This window comes from Carettochelys insculpta, chromosome 1 (genome assembly GCF_033958435.1).
Source record: "Carettochelys insculpta isolate YL-2023 chromosome 1, ASM3395843v1, whole genome shotgun sequence".
NCBI classification, from domain to species: Eukaryota; Metazoa; Chordata; order Testudines; family Carettochelyidae; genus Carettochelys; species Carettochelys insculpta.
Window position 1 is genome coordinate 30,518,840 of NC_134137.1, and position 25,030 is coordinate 30,543,869.

The 25,030-nt window shown below is 41.5% G+C and overlaps 1 protein-coding gene across 3 annotated transcripts in view; it reads left to right on the forward strand.

Moving 5' to 3' along the window:
• The window catches only part of FAT3 (FAT atypical cadherin 3), a 670,845-nt gene that overhangs the window by 132,073 nt on the left and 513,742 nt on the right, over positions 1-25,030 (forward strand). For all 3 annotated transcript variants that reach the window (XM_074984005.1, XM_074984012.1, XM_074984020.1), the window contains exon 2: positions 12,702-16,010. In XM_074984005.1, the coding sequence (XP_074840106.1) occupies positions 12,719-16,010 (3,292 nt within the window). In that variant the 5' untranslated portion in view covers positions 12,702-12,718. The remainder of the gene's footprint in view (positions 1-12,701; positions 16,011-25,030) is intronic.

The window sequence follows — 25,030 nt, forward strand, 5'->3', positions numbered from 1 at the left end:
ATGATTTTATATACCTCTATCATATCGCCCCTCAATCGCCTCTTTTCCAAACTGAAAAGTCCCAGTCTCTCTAGCCTCTCCCCATATGGGACCCTTTCCAAGCCCCTAATCATCTTAGTCGCCCTTTTCTGAACCTTTTCTAATGCCAATATATCTTTTTTGAGGTGAGGAGACCACATCTGCACGCAGTACTCGAGATGTGGGCGTACCATAGTTTTATATAGGGGAAGTATGATATCTTTTGTCTTATTATCGATCCCTTTTTTAATAATTCCTAACATCCTATTTGCCTTACTAACTGCCGCTGCACACTGCATGGATGTCTTCAGAGAACTATCCACTATAACTCCAAGATCCCTTTCCTGATCTGTCGTAGCTAAATTTGACCCCATCATGTAGTACGTGTAATTTGGGTTATTTTTTCCAACATGCATTACCTTACACTTACCCACATTAAATTTCATTTGCCATTTTGCTGCCCAATCACTCAGTTTGCTGAGATCTTTTTGTAGTTCTTCACAATCCCTTTTGCTTTTGAGTGTCCTGAACAACTTGGTGTCGTCTGCAAACTTTGCCACCTCACTGCTTACCTCATTTTCTAGATCATTGATGAACAAGTTGAACAGGATCGGTCCCAGGACTGAGCCCTGGGGAACACCACTAGTTACCCCCCTCCATTGTGAAAATTTACCATTTATTCCAACCCTTTGTTTTCTGTCTTTTAACCAATTCCCGATCCATGAAAGGACCTTTCCTCCTATCCCATGACCACCTAATTTACATAAAAGCCTTTGGTGTGGGACCGTGTCAAAGGGTTCAAAAGACCGTGTCAAAAGTCCACAGGCTCTTCTGGCTCTGGCGCAGTCCCAGTGGCCACCCCAGTGCCATGTATCACAGCTCCCCCCCGACAACTTCGTGACACATTTTCTAGGAGCAGTACAAGCATTTGGTTGAAGACTGAGCACCAATGGCAGGAAAAGAACTTATAAAATGGTGTAACAGCACTACCTAGTGAACCCCATCATAACTATATAAAAGGGCACTGGAAGGGCTGGGGTAGGGGGATCATGTCATCATGTGGCTTTTTCCTTTTCCTCCATTCTAGGACTCTCCTACCACTCTGCATGTGTTGAGCAGCCAAGCCTCACAGTCTTGATCCACTGACCGTGTCACTTCCTCTTGCCCCATCCCTAGTGTCTGGCTTCCTCCCATAGCCTTCTTTTCCTCCAACAGCCCTCTTTCTCCCTCTTAACTCCAAATTCCCATGCTTGGAAAACTGTATCATCGAGTCCCTCCCCCATATCCATAAAATGGATACATATATGCACGATTGTATTAGAAACAAGATTGCGGTGGGTATTATTGAAAGACCTAAGGTAGGTAGGTGCTTCATTACCATAGACCTTTGCAAATCCCAGCTGAACTGATCATCACCCCGATCACTTCGCTTCTGTGTTGTGTCCTTTTTCCATTTAATGGTGAACTGATACTTGATATTAACTGGTGTTGTATGGAAATACCCTTTGGCACCTGGTATGAAACAAAGCAAGGTATTCATAACACATCACTGTGTGGTTGAATCTTCACTTCCTTGGGGCTGTCTTGAATTACACTTCCTTCGTGCTGAGTGGGCTTTCTCTCCTGCAAGATTAGATTCAGGCGACAGAAGTGCTGCTGCTATGACGGAGGTTAGAATTTAGAGCCGCGCCTGTTGCAAAGGGATTACTTTCTGCAAAAGTCATTTTCTTGTCAGTAGAATATCTACCATCAGTCTCCCTCTTCCTCTCTGTGCTGTTTTGGGGTCAAACATTAGTTTTCCAAAGCCTTGTGGTACAACATGTATTCCAGATTTCAGTTTTATTACTTTTCACAGCCACTAGCATTATAGCTTCTTGTTAACGTGTTTTGAGCTATTTTGGGGTGTCAGGAAAGGAACATATACCTTACTTCCCATGCCAGACATCTTTAATTTGCCAGCTTTGCAGATCACACTATACTGTATTTGACAAAATGCAGATTATCGGGCCTGTGTAAGTAGGTAAATGCTGCTAAGGAAGCCTTGGCAACCCACAGTAGAACTTCCACAGTTTTACACTCTGATACTTTGGTGACAGGAATAGAAATCTGGTCCTTCTGCTTCCAGATCAGTTTATTCCTGTTGAAGCTAAAAATGGGCTTTGACCCTAAACACCCCAGTTAAGTAGCTTCCTTTCAGCTGAGGACAGTGATATACATGCAGACTAGCAAGTTCATTACAATATAGACAACAGAGCATGACAGAAATCTTTTTCTGTTGCTGTCTCCTTTGTTGTTTTGTTGCCTGCTTTATTCTGGGGAAATGCACATAACTGGTTTCCAATTCTACCAGAAGCAAGATGGCCCCCCACAGCCAGTGTGGAGACTCCATTGCAATCAATAGGGCACCTGATGAGTTCAGAGATCTGCCTCAGTGAAACTGCAGAATTGGGGTGTTGGTGACAGTGTCTGAACAGATAATGTAACTGAGTCATCGTCAATCGTTTGTTCCAGGAACAAGTTATCAGTAAGGTTTAGGCTGATTCTCTCTAACAGAATCCTGAGCTGCTGTTCGTACTTTGGACATGTCACGTTGGTGGGAGCTATTTGGACTTCTGCATTGGTAAGGAATTAGAATTCTGCTACCTCCTACATGCTGTCATTAGAAAGTGTAGGGCAGTAAAGCCCTGTTCCTGTCCACACTCATCAGCCTGTTAAACTATTGACTTAAAGAGCATGATCTCAGAACATAAAGTGGCACTATTAAAATGCGAACGTGAGGGCTTAAACACACACACTAGAAAGAAAACTTTATAGATAGCTGATGTTATAGACCACTCTCGCAGCAGATCACACTTCAAGTCCAGTTCCCCAGAGTCTGAAGAAAAGAAACAAATTTGCATTGGCAAAGCTGGACAGAAACTGTTCAGGGCAAGCTTCTCTCAGCAATGGAAGCACATTCTGAAGGCACATGGGGATGGGGGTTCATCTGATTCTTGAGGTTTGTTTGGAATTTGAGGCACAGATCAGTTTCTACTTTCCTTTTAATATGCTGCTTTGTCCTTCTGTCTCGTGGCAGCTGTCTTCCAATCTGACAGGTTCCACAAATGACCTTACCCAGCCAGCTGGCTAGTAGAAATGGCATCTCAGTCCAGGACCATGTGGCTCTTTGTCCCCTTCTAGTGGGTGTTCTGCATTAAAAGGACATGAGCTACTACAGCTGTCTGTTTAAAGAAGCTAATGTGATGCACTTTTTATTTGGCTTAAAGGATCTCAGAGACTGACTCTTGATTTGCACTTGTTAAGGACAGTCAGAGTTCATCCAAGAAGCATGTCTGTCACTCCCCACAAATAGCAAAAGCCTCATTCTTTAATGGTAGGGAGATCTTTGGGTTAAAAAAGTTGGCCACAGCAGCCAAAATTACCCAGTGGTCTCTGAACACTCATCCAGACCTTTCCATGGCATTTATTGTGTGTTGATGATGTTGCTGCTTTAGCAGCATTACTCAGGTGCATGAGAAGACTTGCCAAGTTCACCCCCTCCTCCAGTCTTATCTGGACTAATGATAGACATAGCCCAGATTATTGGAGGCAAGAGGGAAAGGAAACTTCACTCTGACATTGTACTGCTATATTCCTATAAAGGGCTCCAGCAGTCTGGATTATATGGTTTTTGAGAGAAGTTTTGGTCTCATTAGTAAAGGTGTCCGTTAACTGGAGAGCTGCTGTGGAACAGTGGTTTGCCACAGCGTACTCCAGGCTGTAGTCTTCACTTTCAAGACCATTCAGAGCACTAGCCCTCCCCGCATTCCTCTCCTTTTTGTTTCATTTACGTGATTGTCAGCTCTCACGCAATGTCTTGCACATTCCGTCTATCTGCATCGGCACGGAATTCCTTCTTTGAAGTGTACTCCTCAAGACAGGCAGTTAGCAGTGGCCGGGTTAAGGGACGGATGATCAGACATAGTTTTTGATTACTGTATATACGTAGAATAATAATAAATATGCAAATGCATCTATTGGATTGTATTCCCCTTTCTCTTTGTACAATGCCTAGTACAATGCAGCCTCCTCCATAACTGGGTTCTTGTCATAGGAACACAAAATACTAATTCCATAACTATTGGACTGACTTTAAAGTAATTAATCTCTTCAAAAAATTGCGCATATCAGTTTGTTGAATACCTGTCCATTCCCCTGTGGGCTCTTCTGTTGGTTAGAAACCTCAAAATACAGTTGTGTACAGTAAGAGGCTGCCTCTGATTATTGTTATTGTTGTTTCTTTCTATTGCAGTACTGCCTATGAGCTGTAGTCCTGGTTCAGGAACTTTTCCACTCCACCATTGTACTAGACAAGGGTGGGCAAAATCCAACCCTCCAAATGTTTTCCTCCATTCTGCCAAGATCCTCTGGACTGGGCCAAAGGAGAACATCCCATGGTGCAGTGCGGTGCTCAGTTAGTCTGCCTGCCTGCAGTGGCCCCAGCCACGCTGCTCCTGGAATTGCCATGGCTGGAGGTTGATGGCAAGTGTGTCCCTGTGTACCCCTTGACAGAAGGGGGACAGTGGGTTTCCACATTGCTACACCCACCCCCAGCCTTACAGCTTCCATTGGCTGGAAAGTGGCCAATGGGAGTTGCAGGGTCGGTGCTTATGGGTGTGGACAATGTGCAGAGTTGGAGATGTGCTCCCCCACTCTCTCCAAGTGGCACACAGAAAAAAAAAACTTCCCAACAGCACCAGCGGCTTTGAATGGTGTGAGACCATTGTGGCTTGTGGGCAGACTTCCAGCCTGAGTGCCTGACTGTGCTGCTGGCTAGCATCTCTCAGCCAGAGCCTGAACCTGTCATGCCTTCCTTGACCCCATCTCCTTTCCCAGGTCAGATCCCCTCCTAAACCCAAACTCCCTCCCAGACATTTCTCCTCCTTCTACCCCACAACCACGTGCCCAGTGATTCCTCTTGCACCCAATCTCCATCCCAGCCACCATACCCCATCAATTTCTGTGATAGAAATATGCAGCCTGTGACCACTTCCCAAAATTATTCGAGTGGTTCCTCTGCAAAAATTACTGCTTACCCTGGTACTAGATTCAGTAGAAACACAAAACATGAGGCTGGACCCTGCTTAAAGAGTTTTCAATCTTAATGCATCATCAGCTGAAAATGGGCCACCCAGTAATTAAAAATCACAAAAGCCACATTTATGGTATTGTCCCTCACCACACCCTCATTGTGTGTGTTTGGGGCAGGAAAAACACACCACACTTGTTCTTCCAGTGCTTGCTCCTGTCAGTTCCAATTAAGTGTGTATATGCTTCATGCACAATGGCTAGAAAGTTGATCTCTTGCTGCTACGTGCAGGAACTGCTGTGGAGCCCCCTTGAGCGGCGCCCATGTAGCACACTGCATATAACCTTGTGGAATTTACTGCCCCTCAGTTTGTTCTTACTGCCAATGAGAGCTGTTGGAACTGCAGGTCCTTGCTTTGAAAGTGATCCACGTGTCCCTAGCAGTCAGAGTTTTGTTTATGTATTTAGTTGTTGGTTTAGTAGTTAGCAGTTGTGCGGAGGAAATGCCTCCCTTCCTTCCCATACCATCTCAGACTTGGGGGCATGCCCATTTCCCAAGGCATCAAGCCTTGCAGTTCCTGTGCAAAGTCTATGCCTACAAGCAACTCCCCTCAACTCATGTCTATGGTTTCTTGGGGAAGCCCATCAGGTGGACTTGTGTGGGTTCTGCAACACATTCAAACTTCAAGTAAGGAAAAAGTAGGACTTTAGACTTAAACAAACAGCTACTTATGGTATCCGGTCTTCTCTTGGCAATGAGAGCCTTGGTGTTCAGTGCACCACCATAAGCTGAGCCAACACAGAAGACTTACTCACCCCGGCACTGCTGTTGACCTTCTGGCACCAATTTCACTCCCAGACAAAATCTGCCAGATTGAGACCAGTGATGACACCAACTGCATTTCTGCCTGCTCCAGCATCAGTGGTGCCAGAAGGTCCCTCATCATTCAAGCATCAGGGGCCTCCATTGCTGCACCCTTCTCAGGAGTTGAGCTCAATTCCGCTGGACTCTCCGCAGATGGTGGTGGTGGATTTTGGACTGTCCTCCATGGTAGATATATTTGAGGCTCACAGCCTCATAGGGGCTATGGTGCCCACATCCCCTGCTATCACAGCCACTTTCCCATCAGTCTTCCAAAAGGAAGTCTGACGTGATGGGCCCACTAGTGCTGGCACATGCATTCACCTACTTGGACTACCAGTGTTGCTTGGAGCCTTGACACCGATCCTGTGAGCATTATCAGTAGGACTTGCAGCACTGGTCTGACTCACAGCAAAGGTCACAAAGTCGGGCCCACTGGAGCCACTGCGATTCCCATGTGTTTCTGGACAGCCTCTCCTAGTCAGCATCTGGATGTGGATGTTCTGTCAGAACCCGAATCTTTCGACACCGATACTGTTTATGTATCATGGGTCACAGTACTGATCGGACTGTGCTAGTCACTCCTGGCGCCGATCATCGCTGCAGCGTAGTGGTTCACTGAGGGAACATTACTTCCCAAGTCAGTCCTGACCCTGTGCCGACTCTTGGTGTAGATCAAGGTTCCAGTGCAGCTCATCATCTCGATGCCATTCATTTTCCCTGTACCTATATTTATCCTGGCACTGATCATCATCTTACCACTGCTCACTATCTCAGGTGCGCCCTTGATGCTGGTCAAAGTCATCACCATGAGCTGATGGGAATAAGGGGACTTCGAAGTAGGCGGGGTCCTTTCGAAAAGGAGCCCTGTGGGGACAAGACGCGCGGCGGTGAGGCGCGTCAATTTCAAAGTGCCGCGGCCGCCCGCATGCTAATGAGGCACTGAATATGTATTTCAGCGCTTCATTAGTAAACTTCAAAATGACCATTTGTGTGGCCATTTTGAAGTTTGGGGCTCGTGTAGACACAGCTTTTCAGCGCTTCATTAGTAAACTTTGAAATGGCCATTTGCATGGCCATTTCAAAGTTTTTGGCTAGAGTAGACATGGCCCACCAGGCTTTCAGCTTACAGGGAATGCTGCACACAACCACACAGGTTTTTTAATTTTGGTATTGGTATTTTGGTATTTAATTTGGCATTAATTTGTTGTCACGTTATAATTACTGTTTCTGTAAGTCAGCCCCCATGACAGCTTTTTCTCAGTGGCACAGAATTTATTGTTGATATCTTCTGTGGTATAATGTTTCTTATGCTAGACTGAAGCAGCAGTTTTCACTAGCAGCGCCCAAAATGCATCAGAGTAAGTCCCATGAAAACAAATAAGGGAGCATCATTTTGTCTTCCTGTTGTATTAAGTTTTCACAGGTTTGCTGTTTTCAAAGAACTACAACTGCTCAGACATTTTTGGTACATGAGATGGCACTAAAACCCCATGTTTCCCCATCAGAAGAGAAAGTGGCGCCGTAACTTTTCACCCAGGTTATTGACTTTTAATAAAACAGGGCTTGCAAATACCCAAAGCACATTTCTGTGAAGAAATTGTACCCTGTGTATAACTGCCTGCATCCAGGGCTGAACAGCATTATCTTCTTTTTGCAATCACTTGATATGCTCCTAATAAAATCACATCCATGTTGAAATTACAGAATGAAGCTGATCTAACTGCGGAGGACCATTTATCTAGTAACAGACCCAGCCGGTGGGTGCATCATCTCAAGCAAATGAGACTCCTGTTGTCTCGTTTATATAACACAAAAGACAACCTGATGGGCGTGGGTGGGGTGGGCAGAAGAAGTCGCCCATGAAGATAACTCTCTTGATAAACACTTGGGAGAGTTGATCAAATATTATTGATTAAGCTGTTAGGCAGTAGAAGAGAGAGTTTGGAATGAGGAAGCTAAAGTGCTTTGTATGAACATAACATCAGTGAAATAAATTGATTGCCCTTAGTGCTTAAAACTGCAGTCATCATACTATTATGCTGGAAGCATTAACTCTGACTTGAATTCATATTCTAAAACTCGTATGCAATTTGTGCATCTCCCAAAGGGTATTGAACTCACATTGGAAACTAATCATTATCAGCAACTCTTCTTATCCCATTTCTGTGCTACGTTCTGGCGTTTCCCTTATTACAATTTCAAGCAGCTTTGAAATGTTTCCTTTTCTGTGAAAATAAGAGCAGTGGGGCTGTAAAATAATTGTCTTTTTAAAAGGAACTTTTAGGGTTTTTACTCCTAGCTATGAAAGTAATTGGCAACAGAACCTCTTAAGATGCCTGAAAAACAATCAGTTTTTTTAATGTTAACAATTTTGTGTTCATTAATGGCAAACTCCAAGACATTTGAAGTGAGAGAAAAGATTCCAGTAGATTTAAATAACTTTTGGATCAGGCTCTATGTACAGGAAATAATTCTTACTTCATTTTTATTTTGGAAACTTTCTAATGAATTAACTAAACCTTATTAAAAAGAAGAAAGGATCAAGTAGAATCAATATTATCATTGTCTGATAACTCTCAATATATTTTAGCAATATGAACAGAAGAATAGAAGAACATAAGAATGGCCATACTGGGTCAGACCAAAGGTCCATCTAGCCCAGCTTGCCATCTGCCGACAGTGACCAGTGCCAGGTGCCCCAGAGGTGGTGGACCGAAGACAGTGATCAAGCAGCTTGTCTCCTGCCATCCATCTCCAGCCTCTGACAATCAGAGGCCAGGGACACCATTCCTACCCGTGGCTAATAGCCTTTTATGGACCTAACCTCCACGCATTTTTCTGGGTTTCTTTTGTAAACTTGTAGAAATTCATAATATGGAGTGGTAGGGTGGTAATTAAGTGAACATACTTGAAATATCTTGGTACTGAGCTTACAGTGAAGTTTAATGATTTTATTAGAAAACAGATTTGTAGAAGAAATGTGCTGATTGTTTTTGAAAATGTTTGTATAGTGGTGATGCTGAAAAGCATTGAACCAAACCTTGAACCCTGTCTATGATGGATACCACTTCAAACCAAGGCATGTGCTAGCATCCCTAGTTCCAGCACCTTTGCTTGTTTTATTTATTTATTTATTTTTGTGGAGAGGGGGGAGACAAATCAAGGAAACTAATTACTGTAGACACACAGTCTTGTAATTTCCCTAGTATCTGTATCTAAGAAAGTTTGTGCTAGTTGGTCTGTATAGTAAATGAGAATGCATTTAGGCTGTTGGTGGAGGGGATGGGCAAACCTGCGCAGAAGTCTGGAAGTACCTCTGCCTCACTCTGACACATTTCAGTGCTCTGAGAGACTATTGTGGTCATTTGGGCAGACCTTCTGTCTAACATGGGCCACCGAATTCCACCCTTCCCCTCCCCCAAGAATAGATCCTAGAACTGATATGTAGAAAAAAGTGCAGTTTTGATTTACAGATTGTCAGCGTTGTTGAATCAAGCACAGCCATGGGTAAATTGTTCCAGGAGTTAGGAACTCTTACTGTTAAAAACGTATACCATATTTCCAGTTGGAATTTGCCTAGCTTCAGTATACAGCCAGTGGATCTATTATACTTTCCTTTGCTAGCTTATAAAGCCCATTATTAAGTATTTCTTCCCAGTGTATGTACTTACAGACCAGTCAGGACTGCCTCACCCCATAAGTCTCTCTTTGTTAAGCTAAATAGATTGACCTCCTTGAGTCTATCACTATACGGCAGGTTTTCTAATCCTTTAATCATTCTCATGGCTTTTCACTGAAACTTCTCCAATTTTTCACTATCCTTCTGAAGGTTTAGAAACCAGAACTGGACACAGTCTTCCAGCAGCAATTGCATCAATGCTGAATGCCTCTGTACTCCCGCCTGAGATCCCCTTATTGCCCTTCTGGTCACAGTGTTGCACTGGAAGCTCTTGTTTAGCTTATGATCTGTGAAGACTCCCAAATTGTTTTCAGAGTCACTGCTTCCCAGAACAGAGTCACACATTTCATAAGCCTGGCTTTTACATTTGTTGTTCCTAAATGTGTATGTTAAAATTTATCTGTACTAAAACACATATTATTTGCTTTGTGCTCAACTTATTATCTGATCCGGGTTACTCTGTATCATTACTTATACTTTTGTAATTTTTCTTTACTTATCACTCCTTTAATTTTTGTAGTGATGATTTTGTTTTTTCCAGGTCATTGATAAAAATATTAAATAATGTGTGGCCAAGAACTGATCACTGTGGACCTAACTTGTTCAGTGATGATTCCCTGTTTACAGTGCATTTTGAGATCTGACGGTTAGCCTGTGTTTAATCCATGTAATGTGTGTCAAGTTAATTTATATCATTCTGGTTTTTAACCATAAAGTCAGTTACATTGTGACTATTGCCTTTATCAATCAAACTTTAGTTTCATCCAAAGAGATGTCAAGTTAGGATCAATTTTTTTATGCAACCCGTGTTTACTAAGAATATAGAAACAACCACACTAGGTCAGACCAAGGGTTCTTCTAGCCCAGTGTCATACCTTTTGAAAAGGGACTATCACAAGTGCCCCAGAGGTGACGAACAGAATAGCCATTGATGGATCTGTCCTCAGTGAATTTATCTAGGTTTTTTTATTTAACCCTGTTATATTCCTGGGCTTCACAACATCCCATGGTGTGAGAAATACATCCTTTTGTTTGTTTTAAACTTGCCATCTACTCATGTCATTTAGTGACACCTAGTTCTTGTGTTATGGGAAGGAGTAAATAATTTTCTTTCTTCACTTTCTCCACACCAGTTATGATTTCATGGACCTGTATCTTAACCCCCTCCCTACCAAGTCATCTCTTTTCCAAACTGAAAAGTCCCATTCTTCTTAATCTCTTCTAAGATGGCAGCTGTTCCACCCCCTTAATCATTTTTGTTGCCCTTTTCTGAACCTTTTCCAATTCCAATATATCTTTTTGAGATATGGCAACAATATCTGCATGTAGTATTCATGACGTAGGCATACCATAGATTGTCCTTAGTTATATTACTATTCTGGAATTTTTTATTGAATTCTGTATCAACCTGTCCAGTATTTGACTCAGGATCTATGTGAGTGGACAGGCATAAAATTACCCAGATCATCTATCTCCTCTACCCTTTTAAAATATTAGCACAATATTAGCTTTTGTCCAGTCTTCTGGACCTTCTCCAATGCCCCGTGTTACCAGGGCATGCTAAATTTAAAAAAAATTACTAATTTTAATAGTTGCTGTTTGTCATTCTCTTGAGATACCCGTGCAACGGAAAGAGTGTTATCATGTGATATGACTATATCTTGTTTTCCCCAGCCCTCTCCCTACAAATGCAGAACAGGATGGAATATTTCTTGAACATTTCTCTGTGTTCTGCTTTGCTATTGATAATTATATCGTCTAATGCCATTGTTAAGACTCTTTTTGTTCCTAATATGTTTAATAAGAAGGAGGTTGTGCCTTTCATTCCACTGGCCATAAAGGTTTACTTGTATCCCATTTGCTTTCCTGATCAATCTTCTATAATTTTTAGATTTTTAATTTAAGTTGATTATTCTCAAATTACAATTTCTTTCATTATTGTGTGTAAATATATTTTATTTTTCATAGTTGCCTTCACCACCTTTCTAAACCAGCTAATTTCTTTCACCGTGCTGTCTTTTCCATAAAATATTAGGCATATAATTAAAGGTTCTTAAGCAGGTCCCAATTATCATTTGTACTTTTCCGATTAAATTCTTATTCTCAACTGATTTGACTCATAACTGTTTTCAGTTTTGTGAAATTAGCTATTTTAAAACACCAAGTATAGAAATGACTGTTGTGTTTGCATATTATAAATGTGATCATAATATGATCATTTGTACCTAAGCTACTGTTAATTTTTAGTTCCTCTGTGGGGTAACGGTGGAAACTGTGATTAGTTTGTTCCAAGCTCAGATACCAGGGCAAATAGATGGGCTTGGTAGCATGGCATGGAAGTAAAAATGTCTGGTCTGTGGTAGGCTTCGTAGTGATTTTCATCTGTAGTCACTGTGTGCCATTTATCTGGACTTGTATTATCCTGTTTGGGGTTTTGTGGGTATTTCAGTTATCACAGTGGATATTATTTTGATGGGGTATGCTTGTGTGTGGTTGGTGCTTTTCTGTTTCCTATAAGCCAGTAACATAACACAGGTTGAACCTCTCTCATCTGGCAACCCTGGGACCTGGATTAGTGAATTAGGAGACTATAGGCAGTCAATATTGTCTAGCAGCCTTACCAACACTTCCCATAATTACTGGTATCTTTGAAACATTTAGGTGTAAATTACAGCTAAATAACAGCATTGAACACTGAGAGTCTGGACTGGTGCCTGTAAATAAAACCTATGGGACTGCAGGAAACTTGGCCACACCCATTATAAGTGGTCATTGAGCTAACTAAAACTATGCTGGATGTTGCCGTAGGGGAAAGTACTGGATTAGAGGGGTGCAACCTGTAGTTCTGTAGTTGATACAGTGGCGTAGTCATCCCACAAGTTCACTATTAAAGTTCTGTACTTCAGTTCTACCACATTTACTTGGCAGTGACAGCTGCCATTAAGTGTATTAGTTTTTAATAATGCAATTACTGAATACTTTATTTGAAATAATGACATACTTCCGTGCCAATTTCTTCAGTCCTCATTTTTTAAGTTTGATTAATTATTCTTTTCTCTTCTTTTATTTTAGGATGAAAGAATGATGTGATGGAGGTGAATATGGGCTGCTGGTCCAGCACGCGGCCCCCATTGTCTTGCCTCACCCTTCTGCTTGTCAAACTTTTGGCAGGGGTTTGCCAGGGGTTTCCAGGGACACTACCACTCGGCTTCCACTTTACACATTCCATTTACAATGCTACAGTGTACGAGAACTCTGCAGCCCGGACCTATGTCAACAGTCCCAGTAGAATGGGCATTACTTTGGCAGATCTTTCATGGGATATCAAATACAGAATAGTGTCTGGTGATGAAGAAGGCTTTTTCAAAGCAGAGGAAGTCATAATTGCCGACTTCTGCTTTCTCAGAATAAGAACTAAAGGTGGAAATTCTGCTATACTAAACAGAGAAATTCAAGATAATTATTTATTGGTTGTGAAAGGATCTGTCAGAGGAGAGGACTTAGAAGCATGGACAAAAGTGAATATCCAGGTTTTGGATATGAATGATCTAAGACCTTTGTTTTCACCAACCACTTACTCTGTAACAATAGCAGAAAGTACTCCTTTAAGAACTAGTATTGCACAGGTGACAGCGACTGATGCAGATATTGGGTCCAATGGTGAGTTCTATTACTATTTCAAAAACAAAGTTGATCTCTTTTCAGTTCACCCCACCAGTGGAGTTATCTCTTTAAGTGGCCGGTTAAACTACGATGAGAAAAACAGATACGACCTTGAAGTTCTGGCTGTGGATCGTGGGATGAAACTGTATGGAAACAACGGAGTTAGCAGCACTGCCAAACTTTATGTTCATATTGAACGTATAAATGAACATGCCCCAACCATAAGTGTGGTAACCCACATACCCTTTCCGTTAGACAAGGAGCCTACGTATGCTGTTGTTAACATTGATGACCTAGATGAAGGAGCTAATGGGGAGATCGAATCTGTTTCCATTGTAGCTGGAGATCCCTTAGAACAGTTCTTTCTGGCTAAGGAGGGTAAATGGATGAATGAGTACAAAATCAAAGAAAGAAAACCTATTGACTGGGACAGCTTCCCCTATGGTTACAACCTTACTCTCCAAGCAAAGGACAAAGGGTCACCTCAGAAGTTCTCTGCTGTCAAGCTGGTCCACATTGCTAGTCCCAAGAGAGGAAGTGTCCCAGCAAAGTTTGAAAAGGAAGTTTATGATGTGTCAATCAGTGAATTTTCCCCTCCTGGAGTGATAGTTGCTATCGTTAAGTTGGTGCCTGAACCACAGGGTGTGGAATATAAAATATCTCCCAATCAGGATGCTGAGTATTTTAAGATTAATCCCAGGACGGGTCTTATCATCACCGCTTGCCCTTTGAAAATCACGGAGAAAGAACTCTATGAGTTAGAAGTAATAAACAAAGGTGGTGATTTAAAAGCACAAGTTATAGTCAGGTTAGAAGATGCTAATGATCACACTCCAGAATTCACACAGCCTTCGTACAGCACCTTTGTCAATGAAAGTGTTCCTGTAGGAACCAGTGTTTTGTCAGTTTCAGCATTTGACAATGACAGGGGAGAAAATGGATATATAACATATAGCATTGCCAGTCTGAATTCACTACCTTTTACTATAAACCAGTTTACTGGTGTTATTAGCACCTCTGAAGAACTGGACTTTGAGTCCTCTCCAGAGAGCTACAGGTTTATTGTGAGAGCTTCAGACTGGGGTTCACCATACCGTCATGAAAGTGAGGTTAATGTCACTGTATACATAGGCAATGTGAATGATAACAAACCGTTGTTTGAGAAGGTGGCTTGTCAAGGTGTGATTTCATCTGACTTTCCCATTGGTGGTCACATCACAGCTATATCTGCAATAGATATAGATGAGCTAGAACTGGTGAAATACAAAATAATCTCTGGAAATGATCTTGGGATTTTTTATTTAAATCCTGACTCGGGGGTGCTGCAACTTAAGAAGTCTCTTGTTAATTCTGGTGTAAAGAACAGCAATTTTGGCCTTAAGATCACAGCTACGGATGGAGAGAATTTTGCTGATGCTATGTTTGTTAACATTTCAGTAGTACATGGGAAAGTGTCTTCAAAGACCTTTAGCTGTAGAGAAACCAGAGTTGCACAGAAGCTGGCGGAGAAGTTGCTCAAGAAGGCCAAAGCGAATGTGAAGCTGAATCTGGAAGATGGCTTCCTCGATTTTTATTCAATAAACAGACAAGCTCCGCACTTTGACAAATCCTTTCCCTCTGATGTAACTGTTAGAGAGGACCTTCCAGTGGGTGCCAGTATCCTGAAAATAAAGGCCTATGATGTGGACTCAGGATTTAATGGAAAGGTTATCTATACAATTTCTGATGGTAATACTGATAGTTGCTTCAATATTGACATGGAAACAGGGGTGCTTAAAGTTCTTATGCCAATGGACCGGGAGAAAACAGAGCTGTATATCCTTAACATTACAATTTATGATTTAGGTAATCCCCAGAAATCAGCATGGAGACTCTTGACTGTAACCATAGAAGATGCAAATGACAATTGTCCTGTGTTTTTACAGGATGGTTACTCAGTTAATATTTTAGAAAGCACAAGTATTGGTACAGAAATCATCCAAGTAGAAGCTAGAGATAAAGATCTAGGAGCTAGCGGTGAAGTAACTTACTCAGTATTGACAGACACACAGCACTTTGCCATCAATAGTTCGACTGGAGTAGTTTATGTGGCTGACCAACTAGACAGGGAGTCAAAAGCAAACTATACACTAAAGATAGAAGCCAGGGACAAATCTGAGAATGGCCATCAACAATTTTCTGTTGTTCCTCTCAAGGTTTTTTTGGACGATGTGAATGATTGTTCTCCAGCTTTCATACCATCCAGCTACAGTGTGAAGGTCCTTGAAGATCTTCCTGTTGGCACTGTAATAGCTTGGCTAGAAACTCAAGACCCGGATCTTGGTTTGGGAGGTCAAGTGCGTTACTCTTTGGTGAATGATTACAATGGACGATTTGAAATAGACAAAGCCAGTGGCACCATTCGCTTGAACAAAGAACTTGATTATGAGAAACAGCAGTTTTATAACCTGACTGTGCGTGCTAAAGATAAAGGGCGCCCAGTTTCCCTCTCTTCAGTTTCTTTTGTGGAGGTTGAAGTGGTGGATGTTAATGAAAATCTCTACACTCCTTATTTTCCTGACTTCGCAGTCATTGGATCTGTAAAGGAAAACTCACGCATTGGAACAAGTGTGTTACAAGTGACAGCTCAGGATGAAGATGCTGGAAGGGATGGGGAGATCCAGTACTCCATTAGAGATGGCAGTGGACTTGGAAGATTTAGCATAGACGAAGAAACTGGTAAGTTTAGAACATTACTTCATTACTTTTATTTACTTTATCCTTCAAAGGAGTTTTTACATTTACATTGATAAAGTAACATAAGTTCAGTTAATAATAGGCAAACTATGTGCATATGTAAAGAAATGTTTCAGGCATATATGGCAAGAGTTCGTCTCTTGGATAACTCCATCACACGGTGGGTGTGCAGTAATACACATTACTTTGCAGGCATCATACAGGTCCACAGAAAAGCAGTGGTGGCTATGTGGTGATTCCATTATAGCTATCCTTTTATCTGTTGATAACTGTAAATTAATCAGGTCACCCCTGCAGCCTGTCCCTGCTCTCTTGACCTTAACTAAAGGTTGAACCCAGTAAAGTAAATGAAAAATTGTGAAATGGGTTTGAGGATGAAAGAATTCCTATTTCTGTGGTATTATGATTCATAATTCTGGCTTGCTCTTGTTTTTCTTAGCCATGGAGCAGTTTGAAACAATATGTCACACTATATCAGATGCTTTGAGATAATCCTGGGCTCATGTTGTGCTAGTATTGATTCTGTTTGTAACAGTAACATTTTGAACATAGACATTAGAAAACAGTATTAGAATATGGATTAAGAAGTTTGTTTTTAAAGGTTTTAACTGCAAAGCCACCACCATTATAAAACATAAAAAATCAAGTCAAAGAAGCTGTGTAGTAAAACACAGTTTAGGAGCTGGCTGTTTAAGTATCTAATAGCCCTTAGCAATAACAGTGCAGCTGTGATACTAGATTAAATGTGGAAATTAGAAAACAGTAGTTTGCATTTTAAGAAATTACATTAAATGCGTTGGTTTGCTGTGGTTTAACTGGATCACGTGTTTCTTTGTTTTAAAAGTTTTTAATTCTGAATGTGGTTTTAAAGTGTTAGTTTAAAAATGTATGTTTTGATTAATTCAAACTGTTCAATCAAATATCAAAATTTTAACCTCAACATTGTGAAAAACAGACGGTGGGTTTAGTATGAAATAAAAACACTGACAAAAAATCACTGAAAACATCTTAAAGCTATTTGAACTATAGTCTATATATCGTAGTTTTGCACCAGCTGTTTATAAGCCTGTGGCCAAAAAATTCAAACTACTTGGGTGCCTGAATCCATATTCAGGGCCATCATCAAAAATGGCCTTCTGATAAGCACTGAGTTCCCCAGGTGAAGACAATGGGAGCTGCAGGTGCTCGGCCTACAATGATTTAGGTAAATGATCATTGCTTTAGAAACACAGTTTTAGATGTGCAGGTTTGAAAAGTTCAGTGTACAGTTTAACTGAGTTGCATGGTGTGTTACACACACAGCTCTGGCAGAGCTCCCTCAGACCTACCACCTGCCAAGTGGTTGTGTGTTAGACTTCCCCCATCACTGGGCCCCATGTGCTTTTAACTCTCTTGACTCTGAACAGAGTCCAGGCACTGCCCCTGCCAAGGGTGTCTCTGCACCATGGGGTGCAGCTGCTCTGTCTAGCGCTCCCTCCTGGTAGCTGGTTTAACTGCATAGTCCCTGTGACGTGTGCTAACCCCTCAGGCTTCCCCGTAGGTTATACACACCATCTCTCAGAACTCCAGCAGCGTAGGCACTCTCAGTTTATAGTTCATCTCTTCAAGGGTGCATGGTAGTAAACTCTAACATACAAACAGCCAGGCTTTGCACAAGCTTCTAAACATAATTACCCTGTCTTTGGGTAGCATGAGAAATGCACTGATCTAGATAAAATGGAGACAAAAATCTAGAAAATCTGATCTAGATAAAATCAACTGAGAATCTATAAAAGATCTAGACATCCACTTGTATGCATTTCCTCATTTCAGTAATGCATTTCTGTGAAAGCCCTTCCCGAGCTCCCTCTACTTGTGGTTTTTTTTCTTGAAATGACTGCTGAGAGATGTTCTCTTTTATAATTTCCCATCTCCTTTGTTTAGTGACTCCACTGTTTGACTTGATCAAAGTCCCTCACCAGATAATCTGCCCAGACTGATTCTTCAGCTAATCCTTTGTCTGGTGGTGCCTCTGTTTGAATAGTAGATCCTCAAGGCTCCATAGCCTTCTGTTATTATCTCTACCACTGCCCCTTGAAATTTCAGACCAATATGGAGTTAAAAACAGCAAAGGCAGCAATGCCAGTTTGCAGCCTGACACAGATATCTGTAAAGAACCTCCAATACAAAGCAGGATTCATAAGTGGTGCATAGACATATTTTCACAAATGTCACATTTAATATTGAGCTTAACAAATCTGCTAAAGGCAATGGAAGTTACCTGGTGAAATTCTGAAAAAAAAAAAAAAGAGGGGTTTAGTATTTGTTTAACTAGAAGGAATTACAGTGTTGAACCTCCCTGGTTTGGCACCCTCAGGACCAGAGCCATCCTGAAGCAAGAAGTTTGCTGGACCGGGGAGGTCAGGCCACCCTGAACTGTCCCACTCCAGGCTGTGGGGCTTCTTGTTCATGGGAACTTTGCACGCTATGTTCTCTGTCCAGGGCCAGGGGTAGCTCTCCTCTCAGCCAGCAGGGATGTTTGCCACTAGACTGACTTAGCTCCTATCTGCTGGCAGCCTCTGTGGCTGGGCCATCTGGACCAGAATCATCCACGGAGCTGTCAGACCATGGATGTTGCTGAACCAGAGAGTGCTGGAACAGAGAGCTTTAACCTGTATTAGAGAACTGTCTTACACAAGAGTTAATTATTGCACCATTGAAGACTTTCTCTGACTATCTAAGTTGTTATCCTGGAGCCCAGTGAGTTTAAAAGTTTTGACAGCCAGTTGTGGATTATGGGTCTAGATGAGCAAAATACAATACATACTTAATTAACCATGTGCTTGATTTCAATGGGGCTTAAGCATCTACTCCAAGTTAAAGTGTCTGCTCACATGCTTTCCTGAATGAAGCCTAAATTAATTAAACTTCAGATGGATCCTTTAAAATAAATATGGAAGAATATTTTTCACATTTGAAAATATATTTTAAATGGCAGTCTTACAACCTCCTTATAGTCAGCATTTCCTTAAACTTCTTTATAAGATGACTTCAAAGCAAAGCATTTAAAAAAACATTTTTATTTCGTTGTTCTGTATGGATACTTTAAAAAAAAAATACTTCCGTGAAATTGGGTGCTTTCTGTTCCGCAGGAGCATGACTGCAGTTGCCGGCAAGGATGTGATCATTTGGAAGTTATTTCAGTTTTGCACCTTTGTAAATCCGAATGCAGAATTTGGTCTGTTTGCTAAATGAGTGAAATCCTTAGAGCTTTGCTAATGGGTTAGTGGAGGCAGAAATGCTGTTGAAAGATTATTCAGCTTTCTAGATGTAATGAAGAGCTGAAGCCCCAAACTGAATTAATGTACAAGTAGATAGCTGTTTGTTTACATTTTATATACTTAGTTTGTCACCTTTTAAACTGAGCTACTGATCCATTGTCTTTTTCCTGAAACTGGGAAGCAAAAGGGAAAAGTACAAAAAAAAAATCTGTATTTTTGGCTACTGCCTTAATGAGAACACTGCAATATCCATTGTAATTATTGTTAAATACACTGAGGCCAGATCCAACCCTTGTTTAAGAGGGTGAAATTCCAGCTTTGCTCTCCCTTGTCTATATTGCTCCATGTGCTAGCAAAACTATGTATGGCCACACTGAGAAATTGAGGGGTGAAATTCCAAGCCACTGAAATCAGCGGAAGTTTGGTGGGGCCAGGATTTCATCCCAGAGCTCTTCTCTCTGGCCTGTGTGGTGGACATCTTTGTGGCTGCAGGTGATTGAAACGTAGACTTCATCACCTCAGAATCTAGGGAGTCAGATTTATAGCAGCTAACTCTGGCTGTGCTTCCCATTACTGATTAAATAAATTAAATAAACTAATTACTAATTAAATAAATTCAAATACAGTAGACCCTTGATTTGGCAGATCTTCATTCAGCAGACTTTGGGAACAACCTCCCCTCCTTCCCCAAGAAAACACTGTACCGTACTCACCAGAGTCTCTGGAGCTGCTGCCGCTGGGTCCCCCGGAGCGGCTGGGGCCACCAGAGCAGCTGGGACCACTGCTGCGACTGGGTCCACCACCGGGGACTGAAGGAGCTGCTGTGCTCTGCCTTGGCATGGGTCGCTCAGAGCCCGGAGGAGCTGCGACGCTCTGCCTTTACACATGCGCCTTGGAACCCAGAGTAGCTGCTGCACTCTGCCTTGGTGGGGGTGGCTTGGAGCCTGGAGGAGCCACAGTAAACCCTTGGATTTAACAGACTTTGAGGATTAACGGACACTCCTGCTCCCCATTAGTCCATTAAATCAAGGGTTTACTGTAACTAGACTCCACTCATGCCTTCCTCCCTACATACATGTCCCTCCTACTTCCCCTGCCAGACTTCAGCTTTTTTCCAACTTCATTCTGTGCCTGCCCAGCAAGTGGGTTTATTTTCCTCTACGGGTAGATGGAATCAGTTAACATCTCAAGATGAATGTAATCTATCCTATACTGTAAGGGTGTTGGCAGAAAATATCAAGCTGTTTATCTCCTAATGTTATTGGCTGCATGTGAAAGAATTTCATGTTATGGATGCAGTTCTATGCATACACCTCTCTACTGGGTTGTAGATATCGAGAACATTCTGATCAGGTTTGCAGAGGTGAGTGAGGGGTGGTTATTGCCAGTACTTTGGAGGATAGAGTTAAAGTTCAGAGGGATCTTGATAGATTTGAGAGCTGAGCTAAAGGGACAAAATGAAATTTATCAAAGACCAATATGAGGTGCTACATGTAGAGAAGAAAAAAAACAAAAACAAAAGCACAAATACAGGCTGGGTGAAAGCTGATTTGACATCAGCACTCTTGAGAAAGATCTAGGACTTGAGGCACATCAAAACCTCAACCTGAGTGAGCAACGTGATGCTGTTGTGAAAAAAGCAAATGAAATTTTAGGTTGCTTTAACAGAGGCATAGCATGCAAGACCCAGGAACTGATTGTGCTGGTCTGTTCAGTGCTGGTTAGGCTTCAGCTGGAATACTGGGTCCAGTTTGGTCACCAGTGTATAGAAACAATGCAGAGAAACTAGAAAGGAGCCAAGGGCAAATGATAAAGATGATCAAACGGATGCGGTGCAAGCTGTGTGAGCTAAGGCTGAGGGAACTGGATATGTTTAGTTTAGAATATAAGAGATTAAGTGGAGGATATGATCACATTCTTGAGATGCTTGAAAAGCTGCCATAAAGAAGATGGAGAACAGTTGTTCTCTGTTGTCACAGGACAGGAGGCAATGGTTTCACACAACAGGATAGCAAAAATAGACAAAATCTCAGGAAAAACTTCTGAGTGGTAAAAATAATAGGACAGTGTATCAGACTGCCTTGTGAGGTTGTGGAAGCTTTTTCACTGTGGGCGGGGGGCGGTGTTCAGAAGGAGGCTCGAAGCTGTCTTTCTTGGATGGCTTAGGTACAACAAATCCTGCACATTAGCAGGGAGGTTAGACTAGAAGACCAGTATTCCCTGTCAAGTGGATGCCTGGGTGGCCACTTGGGAGAGATTCAGGTGCCTCCCAACTGTTTGGCAGAACATCCCACAGCCAGCAGCATGTGTTTCTATTGGTGGTGCACATCACAAAACGTATTCTGCCTGTGGATGGAAAAAAAAATGGCTCTGTTTTCTTTTTCGCTTCAGACGAATAAAAGTCTGAGTTGCCCTTGTCAAGGTTTTAACTGTCATCTAGGTTTCTTGTGTTAGTTTAGTCTTAGAAGGGTATTTGCAGCTTTTTAAAGTACGCTGAATCAGAAACCCTCCATTGTCCTTTATCTGGAGAGTAAATATGGGAGTATTTCTCCCAGATCCCCACTCTTTTTATGTTTTTGCGATGGGATGAAACAGCTTTTATAACTCAAGTTCTCTCTTTCATTCCTGCATACACTCACACTAATGTAGCCAGGTCATGAAAACCTTAGTAATAATCTTGCATTTGAAACGGAATGGATTGGGTATGGTAGGAATAGAAGAAAATGATTTTGTGGTAGAACAACAGGAGATATATAGTCTCGTCTGGTATTGTGCTCTCAATATGTTTTATATGCATCAGTTAATGTAGCTTCCTAACACCTCTGCAGGAAAGAATAACCATCTCCGTAGTTACAGATGAGGAAACTGAAGCATAGAGTTTTTGGGCCCTGTCCAGGGAAACACTGAAGGATGTGCTTAGATCTCACTGAAGTCACAGCTGTACACAGACATGGGTAAAACCCTAACGTCATTAAAAATCCTCTGAGATTTTTAATATCCATGCAATGCAGGGACAATTTTTTCAAAAGCTGCTAATTCACTTAGGACCCTAAATCCTATTTTCAGAGGTCACTTAAGAGCCTAAGTCACTCCCTCCACACCCAGTAAATAATGTGGCTCTATTTTTTTTTCCTTTAGAAAAATGAAAGACTAAGTTGACCTTGTCAAGATTTTAACTGTCATCCAGGATTTTCTTTTTGTAATCATGAAGCTTTAGCCAAACAAAGCCAAGCTTTCAGCTTTAGGAAGTGTTTGTTTCCTAAATGATATAAAACAAAAAAAAAAAAAAAGGATGCCGTTAAATGGAGATGGAGATTTAAATGATTACAAATTACATGTAGTGCTTCACTGTCACTCATACAGCAATTTGATGCACAGTTTTGAAGTCTTTAATTTTACCTTAGGAGTGATGGAAATAATCAACTTTACCTCAAGAACGATGGACACACTGTTGCTAGACTCCAACAAAGAAGCCAGTCATACCTGGAAAATCTTAATCATGGCTTAAATGTACTTGCAATGGGAGTATGAAACACAAGGAAAAATACAGTTTGCAATGAAATAAGTCTGCCCCTCTTATCTCTGTCTGCAGAAGGGAATAAATGTATTGCTTTAGACTAGTAGACCCCCGAGTTAACTCAGATTTTGCGCAAGTCGAGGGAGATGGGAACCAGGGTGGCAGCCCGGATACCCTGGGCTTGCAGGAACCAGGAATCTGACCAGCTCCTGTGGGTGCATATGGCTGGTCAGTTTCCCAGGTCCCACAAATGGCAGGGAGATGGGAACTAGGCTGCTGCCTGGTTCCCATGCCCTGCCGCTCTGGGAGCCAGGAAACTGGGGGAGCCCAGTGGGCTCAGCTGGGGGAGCCCAGTGGTCAGACAGCTGCTGCAGTGGGGCTTCTCCGCTGCTTTCCGCAGCTGGAGTGCTTTCGATTTACACTTAACTTGTGTTAGTGCGAGTTAAGCACAAATTGAAATCACACATACCGGGGTATTACTGTACTTCCATCTCACTGCGACCTTCTAAAATAGTTTTATAAGTAACATGTATGCAAGTTGAAGGTTACTATCATTTATCATCACAGTTGGACGAGGTATAGAGTTTGATAAACATTTATTTGATGCCAGCATAATGTGTCATTGAAAATAAAACAGAAATGGACTATTGTCTTCATTTTTATTAATGAAAGCATGTTATGTTTACTGACTACATTTACAAAGAGTTGAGGCTAGGAATGAGCAAGAGGGGATGGATCACATGATGATTACCTGTTCTGTTGATTCTCTTTTGGGCACCTTGTATTGGCCATTGTTGGGAGACTGGATACTGGGCTAGATGAACCTTTGATCTGGACCTAGTATGGCTGTTCTTATATACAGTCGCATCAAGAATTCAATCCCATTTATGTTAAATTCTTTGTTCAGGTATTTGCATCTTAGGCATAATGGTGAGCTCTTAGTTTTTCTGTCAAATTAAGGAATTTACTTGGGCCAAAATGTATGGAAGCATCTGATTAATTTAGATTTTCAACTTCCATTTGAAAGAGTGAGATTAGGTATACAGAAGTCTGTCTCATTGAGACTTGGTGGGGCTGCGTCATGAGAGATGTAGTCCAGCCAGCATGTGTGGGTGAATGAGGAGAAGGGGGCCCCTGAACTACAACCACCATGAGTCACAGGTGCAATGTTTCCAGAATGATTTTTCTGGAATCTTCAGTCTTGAGCTGATAAATTTTGGTATTCTTTTTTTCCTCTAAAATATATAAAAATGTTCACAAAAAGCCTCTTTTCTGACCAGCCCTGCTGCTGAGGAGTTGAGGATTCTGCTGATAACACAAAAAGACAGCATGCAGTGATTACATTTTTAATTATTTATGAAATAATTAATATTTAAAATTAATTAATTATTTTTCCTTCAATGCATTTTCTTCTGTAGTACCTTTCTAGTGTACTAGGCTTGATGAACTCTGGAGGTCCTTCTCATCCTGTCATTCTATGTTTCTATCTTGCTATTAGCTTTTAATTTTGCATAAAGTAATAACAAAATCATGTGCTTACTTTGCAAACCTCATTTGTAGAGGCCAATGTTGCTGACCCTTTTCTAGGAACAATGCAAGTTTTCCACCCCTTCGCTGTGAGAACATCAACATTTGACCTCGTTCTTCATTAGTGATATTGGGATCGATAGCAGCTGTTTTTTACTTTCACTATTGCACATGTAGCAACAAGTGTTCATTTGTATCTGTACATCTCCATCTAAGACTCATTTCTCCTTGTAACGATAGGATGCTTGTTATGGCAAAATTCTGTTCTTTGGGTTATACATTTGATCTTAGCTGTGATATTCTGCTGTCATTGCCTACATTGGAAGTCCTATAGAAAAGAATATCAGAGGTGAAATCTACTGTGTGGTTCAGAGAGCGTGCACAGTTGCCTCCTGAACTTGTGAAAGCTTGTCTGTTCCACCAGTGGAAGTTTGTTCAGTAAAAGATAAAACATCACCACTCACATCTCTCTCATATCCTGAGACTAATGTAGCTGCAACAACATTGCAAAAATGCTTTGCCTGTGTCAGTGGTGAGTACAGCATTCCTGTAAATCACAGACATTTCTGTGCCTGTGGGACTGCTTTTTAGTTCAGCTCTAAACTCTCTCTGGCTGTGTCTATACTATGAGATAAATTCAAATTTAAGGCAGTTAACTCAATATTACTATGCATGTATCTGCACTGTAAATACCAGTA